Source organism: Lonchura striata, chromosome 5 (assembly GCF_050655825.1).
Source record: "Lonchura striata isolate lonStrDom1 chromosome 5, ASM5065582v1, whole genome shotgun sequence".
In the NCBI taxonomy this organism is placed as follows: domain Eukaryota; kingdom Metazoa; phylum Chordata; class Aves; order Passeriformes; family Estrildidae; genus Lonchura; species Lonchura striata.
The window spans coordinates 46,967,899-46,987,739 of NC_140707.1; the positions used below are offsets into that span (position 1 = coordinate 46,967,899).

Here is a 19,841-nt window from a genome sequence, read left to right on the forward strand (position 1 = left end):
TAAATCCTCCTCCATTACCCCAAGTCTTTCCTTAGCCACTGCGCTGTTGCACAAGCCTGGGGAGCACAAACATAGCGTCACGTCTTGACTCGGCAGCACGCGTGCCAGCCCGGCAGCCCGGCGCTCCGCAGTGCCGCGCTGCTGCCCGGCCAGGTGTGCTGGCAGGCGGCTCTGCCGCATCCGCAGCAGGAGCGCGGTGAGAGGTTTCCTGCTGGGAGCCAGCCCGTGCGCTGCGCGTCCGTGTGGGGAGCGCACCGGCGGCGCTGACGCGACCGGTGTGCGAGGGACACGCGGGTGTTCACCGAGGTACGCGCTGAGTCATTGCTCGGCTCCTCCTCGGCAGAGCCTCCTCTTCCTGGAAGCTGCTTCCTCAGCCAGCTGCCCTCTGAGCTGACTGCGGTTCAAAAATCTGCAAACACTGTGAAATAATCTTTTCTTCTTTCTGAAATTATCGCTCAAAATCATAAGCATTAAAGTGGTTTTTCCTAAGTAAACTCACTTAGGTGGAGGGTTTTTGTTTGTGGAATGTTTTTTATTTCAAATTTACTTTCTTGCTGTTCCAGCCTGAAGAGTGAGAAGTAAGTAAACTTTGTATCAGTTAGCTAGTTTCTACCTCAGTTTAGCCTCAGTTATATCACTGCTTTGGACAGAAAATAGAAATTAAGCTGCCCTTACTCATGTACTTTGTACCTCCAGCTGCCAAGAGGAAAGTGAGACAGAACTTAGGCAAGAGTTCTCTATTTCAGGCTGCTAGCTCTACTCTGTCCACTAGTACCATGGGCAACAGCAATAAATCTTTATCCAAGGCAAGTGCAAGGAAAGATCAGTGACTCAGATCACAGGACTTCTTACTGTTTTAATGCCACAGACTATGTTACGACTTTCTGAATCAGAAGGTTAATTAAGATTTGGTATTTGTTCCTCGTAGTTCTACTATGTTGTTACAGGAGTAAAGCACATGTAATCCTATCAAGCACTTGATGTGTCTCCCAAAACTTCCATGAAGTATTATGAATTAGTTCTAATGATCTTTGTTGATGAGAAGGCTTACAATAAGAAGAAAGTGTCTTTATCACAAAATTCTTCTTCTATATTCTGGGATTAAAAGAATCCATCTTTGAGTGTTATTGAAAATATTGTAAGTTTTACATATTTAAAAGCTTACGGATGCCTTTTACTATTTTTATAAAGAAATTATGCCCTATTCAAAGGTATTCACCATTGAATATCTTGATATGCAAAAAGAAGAAACAGTCTCAAGCTTCTAAAATCTGAATTTCTAGATTAGTTGCTGATTGAAAAGAGCTACATCATTCACTCCAACCAGGAAAAATAATGAGAACAGAGGGGTAGAGTATGGCAAAATGCAATAATAGCACTGTCCTGGGGCACATGAGTCAGACAAGAAGAAAATTTTATCATTTACTACTGTAAACAGGAAAACTTCCTTGCCCCAGTGATGATATTTAGGGAAAAGGGGAAACTAGTATACTTCACTGATGGTTTGATCAGAAATTTAGCACTCTGCAATCTCAACTGAGCTTGGACTGTTGGGTTTGTATGAAAGGTGCCATTCAAACAAGTTAAAACTAAACTTTGTTTAGAATTGTTCTAGCAATGTGAAAACAGATTTCTGCAGATCCTCAAGTCTATACTTCTGCAAGGAAAAAAAAATGCACATTTCTTAAGGAATATATTACAGGTAATAAACTGTGTACCACGTTTTCTCTTCGTTAATTTTTGTTTATAAATGGAGATCACATTGTGCATGTACTGGGATTTGCCCTCTACTGTAACCTTTGAACTTACTCTCAGGTTACAAACTGTATTAAATAGAACTGGTTGAAAATGGGGAACTGAGAGATGAGCAAAGAGAGATGAAGGACTTTTCATATCAACAGGACTGATTTTCATTCTCTGCCCATTGCTAGTGAATGCAGTAAATTATGCTGTGGGGATTCCTCCTATATTCTTAGTTTTTGTTTCCCTTTTGTTGATCTTTTTTTTTTAACTTCCTTAACAGAAATATTTTTTAAAAGACCAGAAATAACTCCTAAAGATCAAAGCCCTGAAATTCATTCTGTGATGTTGAATGTGAGGAAAAGGATGAGAAACACAACAAGGACATTTTAAAAATTGACACATTCCTGTTTAGGAAAGATCTTAGAAGAAGGCTTTATACTAGGCTGAACTGGATTAAACAGCACTTCTGGTGGGAGAAAAGATGTGGATAAATAGTTATGAAGGTTCCAAACACTATCTTTGCTCACTACATTTCAAACTGTGACCCAGACCAATTAAGGAGATCTTTTTGATCTGACAGTAGATAGCTTTGTGATAGAGCTTCATTTTTGTAGGAGAATAAGTAGACATGGAAGAAAATGGATATAATTATCAGATCATTTCCCCAAGAACTTTCAGTTATCTAATAGAAACATAAAGAAACCTACAAGTTGCTTTGTTTTTTAAGGCATGATTATTGGTGTGGTTTTTAAAGTTTCATCACCTGTGTTTTAGGTCCTTAGGAGTTCAGAGATCCACCTGATAAGTAAGTAAGTAGCACAGGATAAACGATTCATATTTATTTTTCTTTTTATACTCACATTTTAGCCTTTTGGACCCATTGACTTATGCTCGTAAAATTGAATATCCATTTACAGGTAGCAGATTACTTCCACTAGTGCATAGGATTTTATATTTCAGTTCTGTGCCCCTAGTACCAATACCTCAAAAAAACTAAGTCAGCTGGAAAGTAGCTCCAATCCAACTCCAGCCCAAGTTGCTGAAGCCAAGCTTTTAATATCAGTGTTCTCATTACACTGATTCTCAGTTATATACAGTAAGACACAAGCATTATTTTCTTATCCAAGCATACTGCATGTGCTTTTCCTATCAGTTCTGTGTTATAAGGTTATATTTTTGTACTGTAAAAATTAAAAACATTAGCTCTTTGGGGCTTTGCTGTCTGTAAAATTTCTGTGTAAACACTGGTCTCAGTGGACAGAGGTAACTCATTAAAATGATTAAATATTGTGTGTCAGTCTGCATCAAAGCAAGTATGTACTCTACTCATTTTTTCTACAGTGCCAGCCTTTAGATCAACAGGCCAAATTATCTTTGTAAAGAAATGCCATTCTACAGATGTCAATAAGACCTCACCAATTTGGGCCAGCATGAAATTGGGCTTAAACACAAGCACTAATTATAGGAGTTTAACTAAACTGGGTCTACAGAAATTTAAAGTTTTGTATAAGATTCTTAGCTGGTTTGAGTTTTTAAGGTGAGACCCAGACCCAGATCTAGTGGCAGTTCTCTTCTGTTCATTTAGGAAGCAGCAAGCTGCAGATCAAGAGAGTAAAAAGACCTGATAGATCTTTTGCTTGTATTTCAGTGAGAAGCACCATTGAGATTGCCTCTTGCAAGGTAATTTATAGGGAGCATTGGACAGTTATTTTGATAGAGAAATGTTATCTGCTTACAACATGTTCTAAAAGTTAGTGGTGTGCTGTACTGACAACGTCAGCAGTTATTTTGGGGGAGAAACATTTTTATGTGTTGTTTTTGCAGTAACATTTCACATACAGCAACTAGTCTATGCCCCAGTTCCTACTCTGGCCCTGATGATAGAAGGAATAGCGTTGGGCTGCTGAATCTTTTGCTAATGATTCCCAGGTATTTCATAGTGGAGGACCAGTGTCACTGACATACATTTTAAATATTGAAAGGCCACAGTGAAGATTCAAGCCTTACTGTACATATGAGGTAAAAGACAGCTCCACCTCAGAATTAACAGTAAGCAGAAAATTGAGACAAAGGCTACAAAGCAGATCAGAGAGTAACATAGTCCATGCTGATAAGATGCTCAGTAGTTTAACTCCAAAGTCTATATATTAATGGTCTCCCAACTCTATTGAGCTAACTCTATTGGTTGTGCAAAGAAAGCCAAGAGGAAGCCAGAAGCTCCTTTGCATTTGTACTTCTGTATGGATCATGGCTTCAAGCTAGCCTGCACTTCCTGGCCAAGGGGTGACCCACAGACAAGGAACATTCACCTAGAGGAAAGGATTCTGTCTCAGCACTGGAAAGAAAGGGAGCACACAGCTGGAAGTGAGCTGGGCTTCTCGATTTCACACCAGCTTGGGGCTTCTTTCCTTATTGGGAAACTTTGACAACAAACCAAAGCCAGAATCCAGCCCCATCTCACAGGCAGGGCTGCTAAGGTTGCCCAATAGTTAGCATTACTTGTAATTTGATAGGAAAGCAGTAAGCAATGTTTTGTGTTTTGAGAAAAACAATTCATTACTGGCCACAGAAGTTATATGCAAACATACTTGCAAGTTATCTCAAGCAGGTAACCTTAGGAAGCAGGCCTAAGACTGATATTTGAGATAAATTGTGTGCTCCATAACAATATTGTACTACACCAATGTATGAAATTCAATCAGTAGGTGCTTGTGCCTGTAAATGTGGGCAGAAATTAACCCAAAAGCCCATTTGAGAGACTTCCTCTGTGGTGTTAGCAAGATGAGATCTTTGTGTTCAGTATCTGGTGCCTCATGTATACTTTAGCAGAACTATGCTGTGGCAACAGAATATTCTGTTTTAAATAATAAAGATATTAAAGATAATGAAGACTTCAAGACTCTAGGCCTATCTGCTTTTCTTCTGTACCTTGATAAACAGTTGTGGTAGATACTGATACCCTGGTGTCTCCTAAAACAGTTAAAAGATGCAACCATCAAACCATTCTCAGCTGTAAAATGATGCAGTTTTGTGTCTACTATAAGCTAAATATCTGACTCCTTACTGCCTTGCAGTATTAACCTGTACCTAAGGTGATGCTGTGCTCTGACACAGCAGTTTTAGACACCCCAGATGGCTGCTTTAGTTGTGCAGCAGAATTTGAAAGGTAGAGAGAGTTTGTGTCATTATCAGCTGTATCCTGCAAATCGTAGTTGACAAGGGACACAGTAAGGACATTCCAAAATAGGAAGATTTGAAAACATCACCACCATTACCACACATCTGTGTTCATTGTTTTTAATGAAAAGGTAGCTCATTTGGACTGTACCATGAGGTACATTACATATTAAGCTTAAAAAAGAGAAAATGGCACCCTCGGTCAGTATGTCATTAATGTGGTGATGCTGACTCTGCATTAACTCCAGGCATGTTTCCCTCCCCACTCTGCTTCTGTAGCCAAATTAAGCAGCTTTTGCACTGGCAGGAGGCAACACAGTGCTGGTGTATGCTGACACTACTTGGCTTAGCTCAGTGATGCTTTATGCTGTCAAGAGCAAGCACAAATCACACATGAGAACTAAAAGCAAGTTTAAAAATTAAAATTAGAGGGAAGTCCTACCAGTACAAGTTGTGGTTTATAAAAAACATAGAATAGCAGGATAAAAAAATCATGCAAAACTAATCTATCTTGTACTACTGATCTGAAATATGCAGTTGCATCAGAGAAGGATTCTCTTTCTTATTGCCTTAGTTATAAATAAGACTGACAATTTAAGTATTAGAATTAATTTCATTAGTATAAATTATGTCAATAGAAAAATGACAGTTTCAGTATCACTTCACAGTTATGCTGCTGGGTTTCCTTTCAGGTAGCCTCTATTGGTAGAACTATCTGGCACCATCAATTTAAGACCAAACTTGACTGATAAAATATTTTGTTCCTCAGGGCCTTTTATATCAGATGTAGAGCATTTCTGGGAGTGTAGCAACACCTGCCCCAACATTCCTTTGAAAGAGCTTCCCATTTTCTCTCCTCTGTCCCATACCACTAACACCAACTCTCTGTTTGGTGCAGTTTTCACAGAAGGTCAAAGGACTTTTAAGGAAACACATTTTGGTCTCCAGAGTGCCTAAATAAATTTCAAAAATTACAGCTTACATGGAAAAAATGGATCACTGTGTTTTCCATCTTTCAAACAGGCCTCTCCCACCTCAGCCTTCAGATGACAGACATAGCCTACACATAAACTTCTACAAAGATCCAGCGGAACGGAGAGGAGGGAGCTGGCAGTCGCACAGTGCACCTTGCAGGCACTCCCAGCACACTTGTCCTCTGCCACCCTACCCAAAAGCTCCTGCTTTCCCTCCTGTCCCAGCAGGATCCCCTTTGGGGGGTCCACACGGTACCTTCATTCAGGTGATAGGGGTAGCAAGGCTGGGTCTATCTGACAGACCAGTGCAAACACTTCTCAAAACCAGTTCTAAACCAGTTCAATACCACTGATACAGTATTTCTGAAAAGTAGTCTCCTGTACTACTTTTTTTCTCCCCAGACATTATGCCATGTCTAAATCTAATTTGCAGTAAATTCTAAATTTTCCTTGACAGTCTGTTCAATCTTGTTTCCTCTCTTTCTCCCATTTTCATTTCAAAATAGACTTTACATGCAAAATAATATGGTGATATGTAGTCAATTTTCTCAAGTTTACAAATAATATCAAATTTTTATTAAATTTTTGGAGGTTTCCTGGGATTATTTTGTTTTCAGGATTCTGTCTCACTTGGTACAATGTTTACCTTGGTACAATGTTAATTACTGAGAATTTACGAGTTCTAGTGATCCAATTAGAATAGGAGCCAACGCTGACAGTTCAGCTAAGACACAGGATAATCTTGGATTTCAAAATGGGAAATGTGTAAAACCTTGACCACTCCACAAACATTATTTTGCAAAGGAACAATTCTATTATCAATGCCAATTCATTTGCCTTGCTGTGGCTGTGAAGAAGTTCAGAAGCTCTGATTTCTAGGCAGCATTTGCTTCTTAACCAGATAACCTGCACAGCCAGAATCTGATTTGCATGACAGTGGTGCATGTGGCCCCAGTGCATGTCTGCCAAGGTCGATAAGGCTGGCACTTTGCAAGTAACTAGACCCTCTTTTGTGGGCTTGGGATGGGGAGGCACAAACAGGGGCACAGCAATATTTACTCTTCACAGAATGTTTTCTCTGGCACCTCCATGATCTGTTTCCAGTGTCTCTCTCCTCACAAAAGGACAACAAGCACATTTATTTGTGTTTTTAAAAATCAGTTCCCAACTCAGGCCTACTTTATGCAGACTGCACTATCAGCAGCTTCCATTTCTTCTTAATGGGGAGTAAGAACAAGCTATAATTAAAAGCTGAAGGTATTTATTCTTTCTTCCGTGCCCTGAAGGGACTGAGCTGTTGCCAGCAATTACAGGCAGCTGGCAGTCCCTGGGATCACAGGAACCAGGAACCAGTAAGTGCACTCTGGTCCCATCTACCCGCCCTAGAAAAGCTCCTCTGCCACTCAACAGTGACACTTCCCAGCTCTGCCTTTCCTCTGGCCTCTGAACACCCACCAAGGAATGGTCTTTCCCAAAGGCTACCCACCTGTTTAGGTCAAAATCTTAATCTAAGAAGAGTGGTGAGAATTTTGCCATTTAATTCACTCCTTATAAGCAATTTCAAAATCAGTAGATCAGGTGTTGTAACCAGCACTGAAAAGGCAATGGAAACCAGGGCATGTGGCTGCTCTTGCAGTTGATGAGTTACATCATTGCTAACTTGTCCTCCTACTTTGCATAATACATAAAAATTTCCTTTTGTGTGTGTGTAAAAAGGAGTACTTTGTGATGAAGTTTCCATTATTGCAGCAGCTGCTTTCATGCTTTGCTTGGAGACTACAGAATGTGATCCTGTTATGGCGGCTTTGCATATTTTAGTAACAGGTAGAGACTCCCAGCATTGTAGGCAAGTAACTGTGTTACTTTTTATAGTAATGTTGTTAACTTGTCTCATCCTGTGCTGCTGCTACTAAGTGTTACACTTTGATTTACATGGGTGGTTGCCAGTTGCTTGCTAAATAATAGACAGTACAAAATAGAACAAGAAAATCTCATGTAACAGAAAATTGTGAACTTTACAAATCAGAGCAGTTTAATTTCTAAAATATTTTTTAGGATTCCAGTCAACTATCAAGTTATGATATTTCACACAGGCTGTTTTGAAGCAATGAATCAACAAGGTGACAGATTTAATTATTATTTTCTCTTCCTTCTTTTACTACCCTGGCCTGTGTCTCTTGTTCTGCTTCCCCATTCCTTCATTTCTGCTCTGTCCTAATCCTTCAGCATTTGTTTGATTTGAAAAATCTCCCTAGAATGTTGTTGCTTCCTCAGCAGCCTTTGTATTTGTTCCTTTCCTGCTACTTTTTCCTCTGAGCTGCCCCATCTCCCCAGCCATCTCTGCTGGTTCACTGGAGCACGTTGCCCTCTAGCACTTGTACCCAGCAGAGGTCACTCAGCAAGTCGTGGCTGCTGGCTACCTGAACATAAGGAACACAACCAGAAACGATCTCCAACAGCAAGTCGCACATAGTTCTAGTTCTGGGATGTTAGCAAGAACAGGAACTGGACTATAGATACTTGCATGTCTGCCTAAGTCCTTCCACTCACTGGAAATACACAGATACAAAAAAAAAAACCCCAACCCAAACAAACAAACAAACAAACAAAAAAAACCCAACAAAAAACAAACAAAGAAACAAATAAAAAACTAAAAAAAAAATCACTTGTTTTGGGGGAATTCTGTGTAGCCTAGGTACAGCTTCACAAACCTAGAGGGTCTGGAGAGAACCCCTGACAGTTCATATATTCATTACCTCCTGAAGGAGAAAATTATGGCATTGAAAGCCATTCCTTTAGGTAAAGTCCAGAATAAGCCAGTGAAGAATATAGTTTCAAATTCTGGCCACCAAATGTAAATTTGATCCAGCCAAGATGTACCACAGCCTGGAACAGCTGGTTTCCACAGGCAGTAGCTGCTTCTGCAGTCTCTCTGCTCTATAGCCAGTACATTCAACTGGCAATTTCTCTTCTGCATTGGTGAGGAAAATATCCAGAAGTCCTTATGAATTATTGCTGCTTATCCTACATCATTGCAGTTCATGGTTTTGGATGTTGTTGGAAGTGCAGAGAATGAGCAGGACATTGTGTGGATAAATAAACATGTGTTGACAGGCTTCAGCAAATGCTGCTCTGAAGGATCTCATGGAGGGACATGCCTACATTATGGCTCAGACCAATGAGAAGACCAGCTCACTTCCATTATCATTTGAATTTATCCACGAAGTCTGGCAGTACTTGACTAGCAACAGTCTCAGCACAGATCTGGGCCACCGCCAGTGACTGAGCAATGCACACACACACAGAGCTCAGTGCTCCTGGGCAGCTGCAGCTGCATGGGCCAGTGGCATCCCACAACAAGTGCCTGTGTGAGGAGCAGGTGGCCACAGAAACCTACTGGAAAGGTAGGAAACAAAAATTAACCAAAAATTCACTCATAGCTTCCCCACGTGCAGCTGCCCTCACACAGGGAATACTGTTTTGGTGGTTCACACCATGCTCACTGACTATCTTTCCTCCCTGCACCTAGAAGGGGACACATTTCCAGAATTCTGTGGGACAATCAGGATAGAAGACTGCAAGACTTTCTGCCCCAAGAATCTGCATGTATCTACATTTACTGTATGGTGCAGAGGGTGCCTAGAGTTACGCTCCAACTGGTTGTGGCTCCAATTCAAGACCACTCATTCTTGAGACTCTCCCTCCAACCAGATTAAGAATTCTCCATCTATGAAAGCAAATTATAGCCAGATTTGTTGGTTTCAAAAGGGAACTGGGAGGAATGGACTAAAAAATAAGCCCATCTACCCTCCCATCCTTCCCCTGGCCACATTATTTGGCCTGGCAGCTGAATGCCAGCTTGCCTTGTGCCTCACATTGGAGGGAAAATACATTCACTTGTATTCCCTTCTTCTATTTCCCCTCTTCATCCCATCCTTGATTATTTAATAAATGCACTTGAAGCAGTACCTGATTTTTTCTTATAAGAAAATTATCTTATTCCCCTAACTGAATTTCAGGTTAATTTGGTGGCTGCAGCTTGAACCAGTTATCCTTGTGTTTCCCATAAAACATGCATACATCTGTGACAATTTTTTCTTAGTGTTTGCCATGAATTTTACATGAGGGAAGATGAGGTTAAAAGCATTTGCCTTCATAATGATAGGTTGTATTTTCAAATTGCATAATATTTCTATTTTTAGATAAAAATCAGAATTGTTTCCAGAATCCCTGAGGCCTGTACTTTATACTTCCACAGAAAATGTGTCTCATAGAAAACCTTCTTCTTTTTTCATGGAAAAGGACACAGAGAACTGATGCAGTGGGAAGAAAAAAATGCTTACAAAAATACCATAAACAAAATCATCCCCAGAGAAGGTTATAATAAGAAAAAAAATCCCCCAGCAGCTGCGGGGATTCTCAGTAATTCTGTACTGGCAGTGAGATAATTCACATAAATTTCAATATATTAATATTAACAGTGATTAAAAAAAAAGCTTTTTTTTTTTTTTTAGGGTACACAATTGCAGATTATAAGGCTGTAGCTTAGAATGGGACTTTATCAATTTTTGTCATTAATAAATTTAGCTTCTAACCAGCAACTTTTACAAACAGATTTTCTTCAGCTGCAAACCTCTTTATATACATAAGTTTTTCTGTGCAATAAGCAGGCAAACTGGCACAGGCACTAATATGCACACAGACAGCAGGCTCTGCTCTGGCTGCTGCTCATCCTTACAACCTGTTTCCTCCTGAATGTGCCACCATTAAGCAGCTGGAATGCAAGCACAGAGAAAGGGGATCTGATGCCACGTTCTTTCTTGTAGAACCAGATTTTGCACTTCAGATAAATGGGAGTATGGAAGTGACATAGGACCATAGACCAAAACAGATATTTGGCTGTAGAGTGAGTGAATTTGGGGTAATGTACCACAGGCTACTGCAGGAGGTTTCAGAAGCCTGCTTTTGCATTGACCTGTTTCTCAGACAATACCTTCGGCCCTACTTTTGCTATATTTAGATGTAATTTCCCCTTTCATTGTTATATGGAATAAGCCACTTATTCTCTAGAATCTAGAGAATATTTTAGGGAAAAAAAAAGCTTCAAAAACCCACAGCTGTACATCAAAATCAAAGACCACACATTTTGCATAAGTTGGTGGTGTAGCACTGACATCTTTAGGGTTTCCTTGTGCAGTTAACATCATGTATCAAATGCAGCTGGCTTATTCCATTTTGCATAATCAACTTTCAGTGTTCATTGCTCTAAATATGTTAGAGGCAGGTAGAGCATGTTATGTGTGGCTAAATATGCTTTTTAATTTTTATGTCTTTGAATCTATAGCCCACTGTCATGGAACAGCTTGCTACATACTTCACTTAATTGAATGGGAATCCTCTGTGAAACTACAGCAACAGCTCCAGGGCTGCTCCTGCTTGAGTGCTGTGGACAAATGTGAGCACTTCCTTTAATACTTGGCTGCAGAAAAGTCAGCTTATTAGCCAGCTATTAGGATTAGAGGTTCTCATCTGCAAAAAGCAGTATCTAGGATCACCCACAGGATAAGGGCTGGCTAAGCAATGCTACTGTGAAGACAGAGTGGAGTGACTCTTCCAGTGTTTTTTGACACCACAGTGCAGAGAAGCAGACAAGTAATTCACCTTGCTGTATGTTCTTCCTAAACAAATTGGTAATTGTCTAAGGTTTTTCCCCCTCACTTTCTTGCCTAGTCTGAAATATCATTGGCTAGGTTTTTCACTGGCAGGAAGCACAAGTGGTTTATTAGTAGACTAGTACTGGTCAAGAAACATCAAGTTTTTATTGGAAACTGTTTCTGACTTACTGTCTACTGATAAGAGAATTTTATTTTAGGAACCTGAAATCAAAACATCTATAGCTAGTGTTCACTAGGGATGAAGCTTTAGAGGAGACTGTCACAGTGACCCCTCATATGTTGTTATTGTCACAGATACATCCCACTTTATTCAAATTAAAGCTATAACGAAATGCTGTGAATTTTCCACCTGATTCCCTATTAAGCAGTATTACTGTCACTTCTGACATGCTAGCAAATGATCCTAGATCCCTCCACCACTCCTGAAATTGCAACAATTCACTTTGATATTGCTGTGGCAGTCTTGAGGGGAAAAATCTCTTTGGAAATTCCAATTAGTAGCTGACATTCATTAGTAGAAAAATCTATGATTCCTCTGCATTTGATAATCCTATTTCATGGCAATATGTGCATCACTGGACTGATACCTCTGTCAGTCAGCTGAAGGTGACTCCTGCACCTTGGAACATACCAGGTCAGTCTCAGATTTATTCTAGTCTAAGCAATGCTAACAGAAAAGCTGCTATTTCAGCTGCAGTGCTACAGTCTATAGTATCCAGTGAGAACCCACCACATCCCAGCTGTGTGATGCTTTTGCACAGTTTTGATCAATTCTGGTTGGTTGCAGTCAACAGAAAGTTGTCTGTAAATAATTTTTGCATAGCATTTAAATAGTACATTCCATGATGTACTCATATGTGTATATATGCAATTGAGGTTAGACAGAGACAGGATCTTTTGTCACACAAACCCATTAAACTTCTTGCATAAACAGTGGAAACATACAAAGTAAACATGCATGCAGGCCACATGCTTCATCACAAAGACAATTAACTGGGAAAAAAGTATTGGTTCTTGTAGAGAAATGGCACAAAAAAACTATCAGAAAGGAGACAAGGGAAGGACACAGGAAGGAGGAGTGCTGAAAGTGGGGCTCTGGTTTATGGCTAAACATATGTTTGGCTCTTTTTGCTTGGCTAAACATGAGAGCTTGCATGTCAAGCAATGCCTAAAAAGGACAAGTGGAATTAAAACCAAAACTGCTCTGTGGTTTTGCTTATTTCTTCAGGAAAAAAGAGAATTATGCAAGTTCTTTGTAAGACTGCATCACAAACACCTGATATCTAAAGGCCAAAATCTTTTTGTAACGGAAACAAGGTAATATCTGCAAGAGTCTTTTATAAAATTTTAAATGAGTAGCAACATTCATGTGATCCAACTCATTGTTCTATGTGTACATAAGAGAGCAGAACTCAGGGCATGGGTATTTTTACTATGTGAATAAATTAATTATCTGGATACATAAAGCTCACACATTTATCCTAATTTACAACTGACATTAAGAATTAACAGCAGTTCTCTTTATTGGAATCATTTTTGCTTCTGCAATACAAAGATATGTTGAAAATGGTACTTCTCCACATGTGGCTACAAGACTTGATTAAGAAATGTCAAATCACAATTATGGCAGTTCCCAATGGCTCAGCTGTGAGTTACTGCAACAAGACATTCTAACAAATCTAGGACTAAGCTGCACTAAGCTTTAATTTTTAGCTTTTAACTGCTTTCCTTGGTGCTCTTGCAATGCTTCTTAAAAGTTTTTGAGCAAAGTAGGTTTTCAACAGATTGTCTTCTTAACATTAAAAAAATGTTGGCACATTGCTATGTATGACAGAAAACAAAAAAGTAGCCACAAATACCTTTTGTAGCAACTAACTTCCTCAGCAATATATTTGGCCATTTTGATAGCAAACATGACTTGACTTTCATTTAAATGGTTTAAGTTTCCTAAGAATTTATGATTTTCCAGAAGCTGCCTTAGGAAACAAACCAAACCAAACCCACCAGTAAACTTGGAAGGGTAAAGCAACATGATAAAAAATGAGATAAAGATGAGTAACTGTCAAATCTAAGATAAGTCTCTTTTAACACAACCAGCAACTACAGATTTGACTTCAATGAAGAGGTGGAACACAGGACTTCTGGTTCTCCAGGGAAATGGAAGGCATCTCAACCATATTCTCACAGTTCACACATTTCAGCATTTGGCACAAAACAAGCATTTACACATAAAAAAATCTCCCTGGTCCTACTTATTTACTCATTGTGGTACTCACAACAGAGGAAGACCTGCAATGTCAAGTCACAGACCTTGATGAAACCAACCCAAACATTTATTATTACTTGCCTTGAGGCAGCATACAACATTTTTCTGATACAAGTCCTTTGAGTTCCTCTGCTATTGGATAAAATAACTAAGACAAATATTAAGTGAAGAAAATTAGCTTTATTTATGTAAATTAGAAAAAAGAATTGTTAGAACTTTGGTCAAATTGTTAATTCTGTACAATTTACAATTATATTTACATACAAAACTTCTAATAAAATACAGTACATCACACTCTTCCTGAGTCACAGTGTGTTTCTCAGTTCTGTAAATATTTTTTTCTTCTTCCTTTTAAAGCAATTAGATTCAAGAGGGAAATAGTATCCTCAGTTTGACAGTGTTTGGTTTAGGTAATACTGTATTAAGAAAGAAGTACTTAGAAAATACTTTGTAGCCATTGCAGTTTTTATAGTTATTTTTCTATATTAAAATGTGTTCCTTGCTAAAAATGTTAATTACATACTTCTTATTATGAGCTTGTTGCACTCTATTTATAGACACGAGACAAGGTGACTTCAAATACTTCCATCTCTCACTGCAGAGATACAGAAATCACATTACATGTATACATCAGTGATCATTCAAAGATCAGGGAACATCCATCCAGATAGAGCAGAGGTCTGAATTGAGGCACAGTATGTTAAAATTGCTGTCCAGGCCTGAACAGGATATGTAAGCTATTGCCTGGCTCCCCTAAAACAAACTTACCAAAGTACACGTCCTGAAAAGTGAGACTGTGTCAAGCAGCAAGGCACCGAGCCTGTCAATGCTTACATATGCATGACAGTCCCACTCTGGAAAGAACCACAGTCCCCAGAGAGGCACTGCAGAGCTGTATTTCACAGCATTGATTACATCTTGGCCAGCTCAAGATGTTATTAGCATTAAAGCTATCCATATTACCTTTATTGAGTTCAATTTTCTGAGATCAGCAATAAACTGTTATAAGGCTTACAAGGACATTTAATCTGTTTAATGAATGATGCAGTGTGCTAAATTAGTAATTAGCATAGATTACAACCTGTAAGTAAATTTATGTCCCTATTAAATTCAAAAACGAATTACAGTAACTTATTTGTGACAAATATTGCTTAAAAAATTAACTTTACTTAATGGCTAAGTGTGGGACACTCCTAAATATATTTATGGTAAAGTTCACTCTATTTATTTTAATATAGGCATGTGCATTTCTGATATTTTAGTCCAAAAAAATAAAATACAGATTTGATGACCTCTGATTTACTCATAGTGTTTAGAGATATTTAAGAAGTCTTACACAAGGAGAAAGATATCTAGAGACTTGCTTTCTCTTAAAAACATTCTGTAATAGTTCAGCACAAACTGAAATACATGATATCAACTCATGACAATTCTTTGCGATTAGAAATTAAAAGGAACTTTCTTGCTATTGATATCAAGGTGCATAAAATGACAATATGGGGCTTTAAAGAAAATTGGTCTTTAGCTGAATGCTTGAACTTTTCCCCGGATTTTTTGCATGCTTAGTAGTCTTCACTTTGATGCTTTCTTGATTGCCTTTAACAGCTGACTCAAGCCTGGCTTTCATAGTTGGAGAGGAGGCCATTAGTTTTTTAAAAACTGATGAGTACTGTGGACCAATCTGCATCAGAGTTTGCAAAGCAAACTCATGTAGATTTTTTGCCGAGATTGTAGCAGAAACCAGCGCATTTTCATCCAAAAGAAAGGAAATGAGGATGGGAAGAAAGCAGGCCACCAAGTGAGCACCTATAAACATTGAAAACAGAACTTACATACACATTTTTTTAAAATACTGTCAAATTCTAACTGGAAGTATTTCTCTAAGTTAAAGTAATTTAAACTGCAAAGCTGCAAATGTTAGCTGAACTGTAGGGTAAAAAACCCAACATTCCTGTAAACATTTTTCTCGGCCATTAGTGTCCAGGACTGAATTCCTAGTGGTCATTTTGGTTTTAGTTTGTTATTTAAGGCAACTTTGAGCATTTTTAATGCTTTGGGTACAAGAAATGGAAGTAACTTACGGTGCTGCTCCTCAGCAGCAGCTGTCAGAGCTGTAACCACCTTTATTCCCTCCTGAATGACTTGAAGTTCAGCAGCATTTTCAGGTTTTGCTTTTTCTGTTTCCTGCAGTTTCCTCACAATGGATGGTGCTAAAGAATGGATATAAGGGTATGACACAGTTTTGTTTGGATGCTGAAAGATGGAGTGCAGGAGCTGGTAGCATTTATACTGTACCTAAAGGGAAAATGAAATTTGCAGTTACAAAGTGTTATAGTTCAAAATACATCTCTGTATATAAATCTAACAGCTTGTCAGATAAAATTTTTGGGAGGGAGAAAAATGTGCCTCACAACTTGAAAATTCATTACATTGTAGGCTGTTCATGTTTAACACTTTATAGGACCATTATAACTTGTAATCAATTATTAATAGAAACCAGATAATGCATTCTGTTTCTTTCCATCAAGTCTTGTATCTTCTGTCATTTTTTTTTGTTTGAAGATTAGTATTATTTTGAAAATACTCTCTTCTTAGCAAAAGTGCAATAATACAAAAAAATGGTGCTTAAAATAAAAGCAATATCCTTGTCAAACTCTAGGTATAATTTTTAAATGCCTTAAACGGTGCAGTGGCTTGCATCTATTTGGAAATCAACAGGACTGAAACTGCCAAGTTCCTACAAAATTTCCAAACAGATCTGATGACTAAATACTTGGATGAAATTTGCAAATGCATGCTAATATTTCCTTGCAGTCATATTAGGCATTTTCAGTTTCCTAACAGTGAAAAAAAAAGTTTACAGTTTTGGGAATGTACTGACACATAAAAAAGTATTGTCTTACAGTTATTTTTCAAGTAAATGAAATTTTAATTTTCTATTACTACACAAATACACATAGCAGAGATGCAAGAAAAGCAGCTTACACTGAATTCTAAAAACCATGAAATCTAATGTGTGTTATTTTCAGAGCTGGACTTTGAAAATGAAGAAAAAAGCCATTTGTATAAATGCTTTTATCCCTGATACTTTTTTTTTTTTTTTTTTTTTTTGGTTAAGGACAGTAATATATGAACTGTGGCACTATAATCTAATGCCACTACATGAAAATATTTATGCTAGATCAGAACAAAACATTAATCTAGTTCAGTAAGCTGCATCCAGCAGTGGCCAGGAGCTGATGCTTATGGGACAGTAACAGTTTTATAGTGGTACCTGCTCCAGCTCCCAAAGACTCACAGCTGAGGGATTTCCTATGCAAAAGACAGTATGTGTCTTGAAGATAAAATGAACAAATAAAATTTGACAGGTGCCTGTAACACCACACAACTGTATTGTGTACTTAGCAATGTATAAAGCACTGAGTCTGATGCAGTAAAAATCCAGGAATACAGAATTGCATACAGAACAGTGATTAAATGTACTGCTGGACATGTTCTCGCTCTTTTGGTCAAACTTTATTTTAAAATACAACAAATATAGTCAAATATAGAGAATTAACTTCCATTGATATACAGGACTAGGACACAAGTAAAATAAACTTAAAATAATATTAATTTAGTATGGTAGTGGCATTCTATTAACTTGACCAGTACTTACAAGAGGATCTTTTGAGTCAAGTGTTGTTTTAAACTTCTCAATACAACGCTTCTGAAGGCACTCTAAAGTAGTAACTTCTGGGCTGGTAGACATAACAAATACTGTAATAGCAGTAAGTAGGCTGACTTCATCAAGTTCTTGGAGAAGGCCATCTACTATCAACAAAGTAAGAGAACTGTTAGATTTGCATTAAAAATTCTATGAGTTTAAGTGGTATAAAGAGGTGGAATAGAAATATCCAGGAATATAGAAATATTTAGGAACTTCAGTTTTCAAATACACAACACCATCTGATACAGTGAGATGGACTTTACTGCAATAAAAGCCAAGGACAAAATGGGAATTCAGGGGTGATCATATGCATATTTAGAAATTATAGCATACTCCCATTACATTATTTCTTTGTAAAGAGTACAATAAATATCCTTGAAGAGCTGTTCTGACATATTAGAGTACAATCTATTTGAGAATAATATAAAATTTGCATCTAGAATATATATTATTTTGCAGTAAGTTTTACACAATTTTGTGAAGAAAAGTTCCAACAACTTACAACATAAAAAACAATGAAAATACTCAGGAATACAAACTCAGGAAGTTGAAGCAGCAGCACACAATAAACTGATTCAAAAGAAATATTTTCTTGCACTACTATTTTAATACCCTTTGCTTCACTAGAGACACTAACTCTTATTGGAGAATCTGCACTCAGTGGATAACTGTCTTTTACGCTCAGCTGTACACTGAAGCCATAGCTCCTGTTTATGCCTTCATACCATGGAACTACACTGTGGCACTACACAACACAGAAGAAAGTCTGCAAACTCACTGTCCTAGTTTCAGCTGGGGTGCAGCTAATTTCTTCTCAGTAGCTGTTGCACTGCTGTGTTTTGGATTCAGAATGACAATGGTGTTGATAACACACTGAAGTTTTGGTTTTTGCTAAGCTGTGTTTACCCTAAGTCAAGGACTTTTCCCCTAGTTTCATGCTGTGCCAGTGAGAGGATCAGCAAATGAAACTGGGAGAGAGCACAGTTGGGATGGGTTTCCCAAACTGAACAAAGGTATATTCCACACCATACAACATCATGTCCACTAAATAAACTGGGGGGAGTTACTTGGAAGGGCAGATGATCTCGGTTCAGGAAGGGGGGTCTGGCATTGGTCAGAAGGTGGTAAGCAACTGAACAGTGCATCACTTGTTTTTCTCTTTTTATTATCATTATTATTATAATTTACCATTATTACTTTATTTTACCTTAGTTTCCATTATTAAACTGTTCTTACCTCAAAATACAAGTTTTACTTTGATTCTTCTCTCCACTCCACTAAGGTGTGGGGAAGAGGGAATGGGGGTTCAATAAGCGGCTGCGTGGTGCCTAATTTCCAGCTGGGCTTAAATCATGACACCCACATTTATATTTTTATAAATGATGGCTTATCATACGGACAAGACTGCACTATAGTTTTGATAGTGCTTGGTAACCAGCTAATTCTCTTATGACTAAGAGAGAAGTCTTTTTTTCAGATGTGCATTAATTAAATTTAAATGAAACAACATTTCACACAAACATTTTTTATTTTTAACTCATAAACCCAATATTTGCTCCTACCTTGATCCCAACAGTCAAGCACTGTGACCAAAGCACTACGTAGAAGATCAGTCCAGGCATTCTGACTCTTCTCTGCTCGAGCCATTGGAGAAGACAAGAGTCCTTTAAGAGCTTGTAGAGATGCAGCAACTGTCAGAGGTAACTGACCATCTTGCAATTTCACAGCAGTTTCTTTAAGTACTCCAATAATTAGGTACAAAATAGTTGGAAGAACTGAAACACTTCCTGTAAAACAATGCAAATTAATTTCATGGAAACTTAAAAAATACAGGTACCTTTTAAAATTGAGGCAGGTTTCTTGGATTCTCTTTTTTATGTATAAGTTTCTAAGCATATCTGTCAATAGAGGCACTGGTAATTTGAAGAAAAGATTTGAAGTATCACGTGGCCTGCTATAGCAAATAAGGAGTCAGACTGCTTAAGTGAACTTAAACCTCTTCCCCTTTAAAATAAACATTGTATTTCCTTGATGATTTTACTACATTAAGTGTGGATTTATGTCATATTCAGACAAAAGTAAGAACAGAAAGATCAGAACCACAGAGGAGGTGGTTCTCCTGGAAGAGAAGACATGGAAGTATGCCAAGTATAGTAGTGTATCAGTATGTACTAGTATATATACTGGTACATAGTAAATTCTTTGTATATATTACTATATAGAAAGAAGAGTAGAAAACAAAGTATTAGCATCTAAGTATATTTTGCATGTGAAGACAATACAGTGAAGGAAATTAA

General features: G+C 38.1%; 1 protein-coding gene across 16 annotated transcripts in view; it reads right to left on the bottom strand.

Annotated features, from left to right (window-relative positions):
* Positions 1 to 13,995: 13,995 nt before the first annotated feature.
* Positions 13,996 to 19,841, bottom strand: part of HEATR5A (HEAT repeat containing 5A) — a 64,176-nt gene continuing 58,330 nt past the window's right edge. For 14 of the 16 annotated variants that reach the window (XM_021539357.3, XM_021539356.3, XM_021539354.3 and 11 more), the window contains 4 exons: positions 19,107 to 19,331; positions 17,494 to 17,648; positions 15,917 to 16,130; positions 13,996 to 15,641 (listed from right to left, as the gene is read on the bottom strand). In XM_021539357.3, coding sequence (XP_021395032.3) covers positions 15,340 to 15,641; positions 15,917 to 16,130; positions 17,494 to 17,648; positions 19,107 to 19,331 — 896 coding nt within the window. In that variant the 3' untranslated portion in view covers positions 13,996 to 15,339. The remainder of the gene's footprint in view (positions 15,642 to 15,916; positions 16,131 to 17,493; positions 17,649 to 19,106; positions 19,332 to 19,841) is intronic. The other 2 variants (XM_085580461.1, XM_085580458.1) reach the window with 1 other exon arrangement.